The 11,122-nt window shown below is 44.8% G+C and overlaps 1 protein-coding gene across 8 annotated transcripts in view; it reads left to right on the top strand.

Moving 5' to 3' along the window:
* Syne2 (spectrin repeat containing nuclear envelope protein 2) overlaps nucleotides 1-11,122 on the top strand; it is a 304,126-nt gene that overhangs the window by 197,454 nt on the left and 95,550 nt on the right. For all 8 annotated transcript variants that reach the window (XM_029540662.1, XM_029540656.1, XM_021202357.2 and 5 more), the window contains exons 66-67: nucleotides 5,322-5,552; nucleotides 10,105-10,284. In XM_029540662.1, coding sequence (XP_029396522.1) covers nucleotides 5,322-5,552; nucleotides 10,105-10,284 — 411 coding nt within the window. The remainder of the gene's footprint in view (nucleotides 1-5,321; nucleotides 5,553-10,104; nucleotides 10,285-11,122) is intronic.

Below are 11,122 nucleotides of genomic sequence, written 5' to 3' on the forward strand. Positions count from 1 at the left end.
TGTGTGTGGTGTGTGTGTGGTGTGTGTGTGTGTGTGTGTGTGTGGTGTGTGTGTGTGTGTATGTGTGTCCACAGCTTTGGATGTGTTTTGGCTCTAATAGAAATTCTGCTTAATGTGTACTCTTGTGGGGTTGCTCTGTACTGTCTTTAACCTTGAACGTGGTACTCAGAAGAGGGAAAAGGGGAAAGCACCGTAAATTGAGGAGATGCTTACAGTGGGCCACACACTGAGGTTTTAATACTATCTTCCTTAACCTCCACAATAGCCATGTTAGGTAACTACTGCTTGCCAGGTGGGTTTGTTGAGGCTTAAAGTCATTATGTCCCCAGAGCCTGATCGTTTCTGGGCGCCACAGTTAAGTTTGAAGTCCAGTGCATAAATGCCTCCTGGCTTAAAATCTTGAGCATTTAACTGTGTGGCTGGATGACTGCACAACATCTGTGAATTAGATGCTTCTCTTTTCTTCTTAGCAGAGCTTCTGTGGGTTCTTTGGCTGGTTGGTCTCTTGGTTGGTTGGTTGCTGGTTTTTGTTTGTTTGTTTGAAATATTCTTGCCATATATCAGGCTGACCTTGGATATGTAGTGTTCCTAACTCAATTTCCCCAGTGCTAGGTTGCAGGCTTATACTACCATGCCCAGATCTTGGGTAGGCTTTTGAGAGATAAAAAGCAGTAACATAACACCTTTGGCTACTGCAGGGACAGCCCATTGGTGACTCCAAAGCTCTTCTTTCTCTTGCCTGGACCCATTTCTCTCTCACTGGTGACCACATCCCTAGTGAAGGATAGCTGAGGGCTCCATAGACATGGCAGCCCATGCCATCAGTCCTGTAGAGCTTCAGTGCCTATGCCATCAGTCCTGTATAGCTTCAGTGCCTATGCCATCAGTCCTGTAGAGCTTCAGTGCCTATGCCATCAGTCCTGTATAGCTTCAGTGCCTATGCCATCAGTCCTGTAGAGCTTCAGTGACTATGCCATCAGTCCTGTAGAGCTTCAGTGCCTATGCCATCAGTCCTGTAGAGCTTCAGTGCCTATGCCATCAGTCCTGTAGAGCTTCAGTGCCTTACTTTAGAAGTTAAGAGCCCTGGCAAGATGAGAATTACAGTACTCTTAGGAAAAATCTGAGTCAGTTCTGGCTCATTTGCATGAAAATAAATATTTAAAACAGAAATCCATGACACTAAGTCATGTGTTATACCTATATGTGTGCTGTTAAGCACTGGACTTCTTAGGTCTGCTTTCATTATATTTCATGGGCTTTCTTTTTAATGAATGTTATGTTTTATTTCCATTTGATTCTCAGAATTTTTTTATTTTATTCTTGATTTCTTTGATGAGTCACTCACTATTCAGCAGTGTGTTCCAGCTCCATGAGTTTGTGTATGTTCTAACACAATCGAGTTCATTGACGCACTACTTTTGAAATATGCTGAGGACTAATGGTAGAAAAATATTAGAAATCTTTGTTTCCTATATTACAGAAAGTCATAAATCAAAACAAACAATACATTGGTGAGAACATCAGAGCAAGATGGGGAGGGAGGCTTTCCTATGCACCTCAGATGCTATCTGGTAACACTTTTAGGGTTTTAATTGCTGTTGGGAAGGGGGCCTCTAAAGGTAGCCTGAGATGAGTTCATTAGACCTGGATCCGCAACATGCCGATCTCTAGAATCAGCCAATAGGTCTCTGCAGACACCGCTTCTTTCCTGGAGTTCTGGTTCACAAACCATTCCTGTTTTGGGAGGGGGAGAGGGGGATTTCGAGACAGGGTTTCTCTGTATAACCTTGACTGTCCTGGAACTCACTCTGTAGACCAGGCTGGCCTCGAACTCAGAAATCCGCCTGCCTCTGCCTCTCAAGTGCTGGGATTAAAGGTGTGCGCCACCACTGCCCGGCCTTACTTTTTTTTTTTTTTTTTTTTTTTAAGATCACAAAAGGTTGTACAGTAAAAATAAGGACTTTCTATCATACTGTGGTGTTGAATCTGGGTGTTTTGAGGGCATTTGTTGCTGTTCCGTATGGTGCAGACATGCACATTAAAAAGTACATGTTGAGTGTTCAGATCCAAGGCATCTGAACCATGTATACTGCAATGCATGGGCAACATGCATTCCAAGGTGCATACATGGAAACAACAGGACAGTTTCTGAAACTTGCTTCCTGCCTTCCTCCTTGTTGGTTTGTTCTTGTTTGTTTAAAGCCAAGGGATTGAAGTTTACTGAGAAGTACACAGACATTCTCTCCCAGGAGTTGCCCAGCGTCTGCGTTGTGGAAGCTAGTCTCTTGCATCTGCTCTCTGCTGCCTACTCCAGCCTAGCTTCCTGACAGTCTTGCCCTGCCTGCCACCTCTCCCTCGTGTGCTGGGATTACAGACCCACACTGTTGCATGCAGCGTTTTATATGGCGCTTGGGGGTCTGACCCAGGTCCTCATGCTCGTGAGGCAAGCATCTTTACCCACTGAGCCATCCCCCGGCCTCATTTCATGTTTGATTTTTGTTGTTGTTGTGTGTTTGGGTTTTTTGGTAGTTTTATGTTTAGAAACCTTTTAGTGTTGAAGGGTTTTTCATAACATGGATGTTCAGCTCTGGGACTTCACCGAGGGTCACAACAACTATAGTTCAGGAAGCCAGGGTTTTATTTTAGATCAGTGACACACTAAAGTAGATGTCTAACATGGATGCCAGAGAGTTTGTGAGGCTGGAAAAATATGGATTTATACATGGCAAACCACAGTAAAATAAGGGACTGAGTTGGAGTTCTACTTACCAGCATTGGCTTCAGCAGTTTGAACAGAATCTCAGAGCTACGCCTGAGTTTGCTCATCTGTACACGGGGATTAGAGAGGTTTGTGTCTCATATTATGCCAAGTGTGCCACATCAGTCTTTAAGAATAAGTAATATCAAGAAAAGATAGAATCTTTAGTTTCCTTATCAGAGACCAAACAGATTCTTATGTAGCAGCAAACACTTGTGGTAACACTTTTTAACAACACATACACACACACACACACACACACACACACACAAACACAATCTGCAGTTTGTAAAACATGGACTGAAATGATTTCTGCCTTCAGGATTTAGGGTAAGCAGGGTTGCTGTTTAGGAAGTTACTGGGAACTCCTGATTTGAAGATCATAGAGCCGGAGCCCCTGTTCTCAGAAGCACTTTGGTGGCATGGGAGGCTAGAACTGACTACCATCTCTGGGGTGCAGAACTGCCAAAAAAAAAAAAGTAGGGTGGGGAGCAGTACACTCCAAAAATTCTGAGCATCCTGAGGCCACTTTGAGCTCTTCTAAGGTTGCACATAATTGTTTTTTCCTCCCCACCCCACCCCCTTTGGATTCTTCTCAGGTTTAAGTAAAGGGCGGATTAGTCACCCAGCTTGCTCATTTCCCCCTGAAGTGTGGTAGTAAGAAAGCAGAACGGCTTAGTACTGCCACTTAAAACTGTATGTGCATGGCCTGCCAGAGGTAGTCAAATAAAAATCTAGAATAAGTTAAGACAGGTGATAAATTAGTTATTACAGATTAACCACTTAATATTATAACTGGCGATCTCAGATAGAAGAAAAAGAATGCCACACAATCTTTGCCACTAATGTATAGTCATACCCAAAACTTGGAGATAGCCAATCAGTTATTTATGTAACTAGTTAGGCTAGAAATCAATGCCTGACAGTTTACCTTAACAGTGACCACTGAGACCTGTGGAGTGAGGGTGGACGGAGCGGTGTGCGAGGCTCAGGGAAAACAGTGGGAGAGCAGAGAGTGCTGACCTTGAAGAAAAGTATAAAAATCGGTGGACGAGGGCAGCCAGATTGTTGGTTTTGTTTGTTGGGTTGTTGTTGTTGTTTAGGGGGTTTGGGGATCCTAGGATCAAACTTGGGGCCTCTCACTCGCCAGGCAAATGTCCTCTCATCGAGAATAGCCAAGACTAAGAAATAGTATTTTACTGGAAAAGAACAAAGACATGTAAAGTCGTAGGCAGTCAGGAAGAATCTAACCCCTCTGAGGTTCTATTTTTTGAGGTAGGATGTATGTTTGTGAGCAACTCCTGTTAGAAGTCTGTTGTTTGTCTCGGCCATGCTTTGTTAGATAGATGCTAACAAGTCTGCACACAATCTTTTTTTTTTTTTAAGATGTATTTATTTATTATATGTAAGTACACTGTAGCTGTCTTCAGACACACCAGAAGAGGGTGTCAGATCTCATTACGGATGGTTGTGAGCCACCATGTGGTTGCTGGGATTTGAACTCAGGACCTCTGGAAGAACAATCAGTGCTCTTAACCGCTGAGCCATCTCACCAGCCCCTGCACACAATCTTAAAGTGGGAAATGTTGAGATTCATTTTAAACTTAATTCACACACGGAGACCAGTATTTCTACAGATCAGTATGCTAATCCCTATCTCTGAAGGGATTTTCCAAAAGAGTCAATGTCCTCACTGTGTATCCCGGGATAGGGTGGGTTCTACAGTGTCAGGCAAGACTATTGAGTTAAAACCAATGTCTACTTCCATGTTGAAACAAATAAATCTGTAAGTGTAGAATAGTTCAGTTCCATCTTCTCTCTGGGAGAAAGTTTGCTCTTGTATTGGTAAGAGATCTAACTTTCAAAACATAGAAAATATGTCACACTTAATTCAAACTTCACACCAAAGCAGTTCTTTACTCCCCTTCTGAAAAAGCAAAAGCCAGTTTAGGGATGGTTTTTCCTCTAGGGGAAGGAGAAAACATTCTGCATTACTCCAGGAAGTCAATTACTTGCCCCAACCTGTTTTTTAATGGAGAATTTAGATGGATAAAGAGAAACTAAAGTGTAACCTTGCAATCGGGCGGCAGATTCCAGCACATTGTTAGCCCTGCCGGCATGAAGAGGCCATTTTTCTGGTTTGGTTTTAGTTTTGGTTGTTGGGTGCACAGCCATGTAATGCCTTGCTTAATCATCATGTGTCATGCCACTTTAAGCACTGGCCAGCTCCCTGAAGTGTTTGGGACACACACCCTCACACACTCTCTCTCCCTCACCTGTCTCCCGGGGATCGCCACTCTCCGCCTCTGTGCCCAGGAACACTGTACCTGTGTACATGTAGGTTGGCTGCCTGGAAACCCGTGCCACCGGGTCACGTGGCCGTTGCTATGAGTGTGGAGGTGCATTTTTTCTTTTTCTTTTCTTCCTCCTTCTGTCATTACTTTGTTTCTTTTAACCGGGGAGGGGTGGGGGGAGGCAGGTTCCCGGGTCTTTCCAAGCCTGGGGTGGAAAAGCCTTGGATTCCTGCCTTCTCACTGCTGGGTTATCTTTGACTTCATTTTAGGGTGCCACACCCCCCATTGAGGCTGCACTCCTGGACTTTCCTCGAGAACAAGGAGCTTTTGAGGCCACCGTGGAGAGAAGCGGGCCTCAGCCTGCAGACGTCCTCCGTGTCTGCAAGACCCAGGTAGCCAAGCTGGAGCTCTGGCTGCAACAAGCCAGCGTGGCCTTTGAGCCGGAAACTGTAGACGCGGACATGCAGCAGGTGGTGGAAGAAGAACTGGCAGGGTGCCAGGTAAGGCAGGCAGGCAGGAGTGAGGGTTTACCTAGTCACCAACCTCCTGCCAAGGTGGGGCAACGTGCTCTTAAAGCAACAGGGTGCTCCTCCCGTGGCTCTAAAGCTCATGGGTGTTGTGGCCTCAGCTCTTCGTGTTCCCGGTGGGTCTGAAATTTCTTTGTGATATCAGCCACTCTGAGGGGACAAGAGTGAATAACAGCTCAGAGTCCAGCCTGGGGTCACATGAACTGTGAACATTGACCAATTAATTCCCTTCTCAACCTGATTTTTCCTCCTCTGGTAGCATAGGTTAGCTCATAGAAAATTTTTTGTCGGGACTAAATGAGATGACCTCACAAGACTCTGGGATTAAACTGAACCCCAGTATCTGTTCCTGTGATCCATAATCACAAGATTATCGTGAATAAATAGTGAGTTCATCGGAGTAAACCCAAATAGCATAACCAAGCTCTCGCAGACCATGTTAGCAGGGGCACCCTGAGCTCAGGAAGGCTTAGGAGCCCAGCTTCCTTGTCTGAAGTCACTCTGAGGAAAGCCCAAAGGCGGGGACTTCTGTGTCTCTCCAGGGAGGGCCCGGGATGACGACACCTCAGCGGTGTGATTGCTGTCACAACAGCAGAGGTTTGCTGGCTACTTAAGGTGGCCTCTCCCCAAGCTGTGCTTGGCAAACTGGCCTACCAGGGATGAAGACATCCTCCTGTCTCAGTGTCTCTCAGAAGCACTGGCCCTGCCACCAGAAGCTCTCCGTGAAGGAACCTGTCTCGTGGTTGGGATAGCCAATTCCACTGGAGGCAGATACACCTCCCTTTCATCTACCCAGAACTACCTGCAGAGGGAGGCGACAGGGTAGGACAGGCTTGATAGTTCTAATAGTTTGTCTGTTCTGGCTGGCCTTCCCAGGGGTAAAGTTAAGCCCAGTAACAGACCAGGGCTATACTAAGTTGTACTTCAGGTATCCTCAAGTTTGAACTCCAGCTCTTTAAGGCTATCTGATACTGATTTGCTACCAACAGGTAGCGTTCATGCCAATGGCTTGGTTACCACCACAATCCCCCACCCCCACCCCCTTGCTGCTTTGCATCCATTTTAGTGCTGGACTATGCAAAGACAAGATGTGCCCACCAGGGAGCAGTATCACCCAGCAAGCTTGCTGTGGGCAGACTTGGCAGGAATATGGGTCTAAGGAACCAGAAGTTCTTCCTGGGGGCTGGGGGGCTTGGGCATCTAGATAATGGCCTAACACAATGGAAAACCTGGATGGAGGAAGGCGATGGAGGGAGGAGAGGCATTTTATTGACTAGTCTCACCTGTGGCAGACGGAGTGAGGGTGCAATTTTCGGACTATAAATGACTGGAAATATGCTTCATTTGAACTCTATTTAAATACTTAAATAGTATTTAAACTGAATATATAGAAATTTGGGGTTGGCAGTGGTAGGCTTTGGACTCACTGTAGGAAAATAAAGTAGCGGTCAACAAGATCACTTTTCTCTCATTTATATGACAATATTGACACCTATGGTTTCATATTGAAACATAAAGGGAGCCAGGCATGGTGGCACATGACTTTAATCCCAGCACTCAGGAGGCAGAGGCAGGCAGATTTCTGAGTTTGAGGCCAATCTGGTCTACAAAGTGAGTTCCAGGACAGTCAGGGCTACACAGAGAAACCCTGTCTCGAAAAACAAAAAACAAAAAACAAAACAAACAAACAAAAAACCATAAAGGGCCCTCAATGCGCTGTAAAAACAATAAAGATAAGGTTATGGCAGAAAGTGATCAGAAGACAAATAGATCAGTTAAGGAAACAATATATTTGATAATTTAATGCTTGAAGAAAGAATTAAATTTAAACACGTATAAATGAATGCTGGGATGGGTAGAGGTCCTGCTGTGCATGCAGACAGCCCTGAGGTCAGTCCTGAACCAGGTCACACCATGAGCCAGCTGTGGCATGGACCTCAGCAATTGGGAGCAGAGGCAGGAAGATCAGGCGTTCATCGCCATCCTTGGCTACATAGTGAATTTGTGGCCAGCCTGGGCTACATGACACCTTGTCTCAAAACACACAAAGTATGTGAATTAGAACAACAATTTTGTTGTTGTTGTTGTTGTTGTTGTTGTTGGTTTTACAATCATAAAATTTATAACATCCTGACAAGATTAGAAAAAATTGATTCATGTCTGGTAGTTTTGTCTGATTGAATCAACATTTTGGAAGGTCACTCACTAGGAAGAATACAAAATGTTCTTTTTCTCTGACCTAATAATGCCTTTGAAAACAAAACAAACAAAAATACTAGAGTCTCATCATATAGCCCAGGCTGACCTGGAACTTGTTTTGTAGAGCAGACAAGCCTAGAAGTCAGAGAGATCTGCCTGCATCTACCTTCCAAGTCCTGACTCAGAAAAATAAACTTAAAAAAGAAAAAGAAAGTAAGGAAATAAAAAAAAAAAAATAGAAAAACTTTTTAAAGAAAGAAAATATTTGTTAGCCCCGGTAACTTATGCCATTGATCCCAGACGCTGGTGGATCTCTGAGTTCAAGGCTAACCTGGTCTACAAAGTAAGTTCCAGGCCAGCCAAGACTACCCAGTGAGACTACACACACACACACACACACACACACACACACACACACACACACACGAAAAAGATTGATCCTGAGAAAGTAACCTATGGGGCTGGAGATGTGGTTCAGCAGTTAAGAGCACTGGCTGCTCTTCCAGAGGACCTGGATTCGATTACCAGCACCCACATGGTGGCTCACAACCATCTATCACTGCAGTCCCAGGGGATCTGATTCCTTCTTCTGGCCCTTGAGGGCACTACACACACATGATACGCAAACACACATGTAGGCAAGACATCCATACACATAAAAATAAATAAATAATAAAATTTAAAAGAAACCTTTAACTATGGCAGCGGTGATTAGCAGACAGAAGTCCTGGAAACAGCTTACGTGAATTTGTGGCCAGTCTGGGCTGTAACAAGCAGGAGGCTGAGTGAGTCACAGAATATCCATTTTCAGCTATTGAAACTGTCCATGGGAAGCATCGGTTTGTAGACATAGAAAATATCTGTGTAAAACCACTGCAAGGGTGAGCAAGCTAGCATAAAGTTGTGACTGCCTTTGGGAACAGCCTGCTCCAGAAGCTAGGAGTGTGAAAGGATGTACTGCTGAGTCTCTGAAGAACCTGCCGGGACACAGTAAAGTTTTTACGCGGCACGTTATTGGAAAATCTGTTTGGAGGTGGAGTGTTCCTTTAACGGAACTTGGCTTTAGTCCCACACTGATTTCTGTGCCAATGGCCTTGGCTGGGGTGTGGGTATGTATGGCTGCTGACCCTGTGCCCAGCCAGTTGGTATGACTGATAAAACTCCTGAGCATCAGAGAGTGCAGGGACACGTTGAGGAAAAACACAAAGAGCCTGACTTAGTGGGAAATGCACTTTCTGCAGCTGACTTATTTTTAGACTCATGTGGATTGGCGGGTGGTATCAGTCACTAAGCACTTGTTCTAAATTACTGCCATGTTCTTCCGATCTTTTGGGTTTGCTTGAGAAAGCAAGAAATGAGCAATGAGGAACCGTCAGTCAGTGTGTGGAATGTTTTTTTTTCCCTTTGATTGACACGTGCTACAACAGAAAGATTAGGAAGGTGGGGTAAATATTCAGGTTATCCGCTTAACCTTGTGTTTAAATTCTCTACATTATTTCAAGTCATTAAACACAAAGCATATACATTAAGGCAAAAATATACAGTTAATTGATTGATTATTCACAGTGAACCTAGATGGTAAATTCTGTCATTATCTCTATTTTAAAGATTGCTTGAGGCACACATCTAGAGTTCCTGAGCAAACGCGGCTAGTGTGTGGTAAGAGTGGAATCCGGACCCACAACGACTAAGTAGCCTGTGTTGTTAGCCAGCAGTGTCTTAGTTACTGCTGCATCAAAGCACCATGACCGAAAAGCAAGTTGGCGAGTAAAGGGTTTATTGCTCCTTCCTCTCTGATGACTCTAGCTTGTGCCAGGTTGACACACAAAACCAGCCGGTAAAGCAGGAACCGCTGGGCAGACTCTACCATATTTTCTAAAGAGATTATAGGGTTAATTACTATAACATCTGTACTCTGGGTTGATTATTTCCACCCCTGATTTTTGTTTTTGTTTTCCAAGACAGGGTTTCTCTGTGTAGCCCTGGCTATCCTGGAACTCACTCTGTAGACCGGGCTAGCCTTGAACTCAGAAATCCGCTTGCCTCTGCCTCCCGAGTGCTGGGATTGAAGGCGTGTGCCACCACGCCCGGCTACCCCTGATTTTCAGCACAGAATCATGTCAAAGTTTGTTTTTCAACCCGTTTCTGGAACTTTCATATTCTCAAGTAAAGGAAATAAATCCCACTTATGTTGGAGACTGACTCCATGGGGTAGGGGTGTAGCTTAGATGTAGGTAGCATGCGATGTATGCACAGGGGCCCTGGTTCAATCCCTACTCTACCCTCCTCAGATCCACTGTGGATAATTCAGTGATGTCTCTCCTAGGCTATGCTGACAGAGATTGAGTACAAGGTCGCCTCTCTGTTAGAGACTTGCAAAGACCAGGGCCTGGGAGACTGTGGAACCACTCACCATGAGGCCGAAGCCCTTTCCTGGAAACTGAAGACTGTGAAGTGCAACTTGGAAAAGGTCCAGACGATGCTTCAGAAGTACAGTGAGGACCAGGTAGGCACGAGGATGTGTGGACATCCCAGAGCCTGCCAACAGTACTCCGGGTGGACGTGACAAAGCAAAGGCAGAGACACAATCCTCGTTAAAGAGTCATAGGACGTTGTGAAAGGAGAGGACACACGGGCTTCCGGGATTGCGTTTCCATTTTTCGGCGCAGGGTTCTGGGCCTCGGTAGTGGGTGATGGCAGCAGGTTGGCTCGGGTGGATCCCATCAGGCTGAGGATGCTTGTTGATCGTGATCTGATATACAAGCTTCTTCCTGGAAAGGGGGATATTTTAAAGGAATTTGGGGAGCTAGCAGTATGTCTTAGGGGTAAAAGAACTTCCCCTGCAAGCCTGATGACATGAATTCAGTTCCCTGAGCCCACGAAGAAGAAAACCAGTTCCCACAAGTTGTCAGCCAACTTCCACATGAACACCAATGAACACCACACCACACACACACACACACACACACACACACACACACACACATACACACACACTAATCAATATATTTAAATTTTTTAATAAAAGTAATGAATTTGATTGGTTCCAATTGGCTAGAAAATCTACCCATCATAGAAAATATATACATATAGGTAGGTAATATTAAAGTTTTATATCAGGACTGTGGCTATAGCTCAAGAGCGCGTGCCTGCCAAGCATACATGAAGACCTGGCTTCCATCCCCATGACAGCAGGTAATCCTAGCACTGGGGAGGTAGAGGCAGGAGGATCAAAGTTTAAGGGCTTCCTTGGCAGTATAGCAGGTAAAAAAGAAAGAAAGAAAGAAAGAAAGAAAGAAAGAAAGAAAGAAAGAAAGAAAGAAAGAAAGAAAGAAAGAAAGAAA

The sequence above is a fragment of the Mus pahari genome, chromosome 7 (assembly GCF_900095145.1).
Source record: "Mus pahari chromosome 7, PAHARI_EIJ_v1.1, whole genome shotgun sequence".
Lineage (NCBI taxonomy): Eukaryota > Metazoa > Chordata > Mammalia > Rodentia > Muridae > Mus > Mus pahari.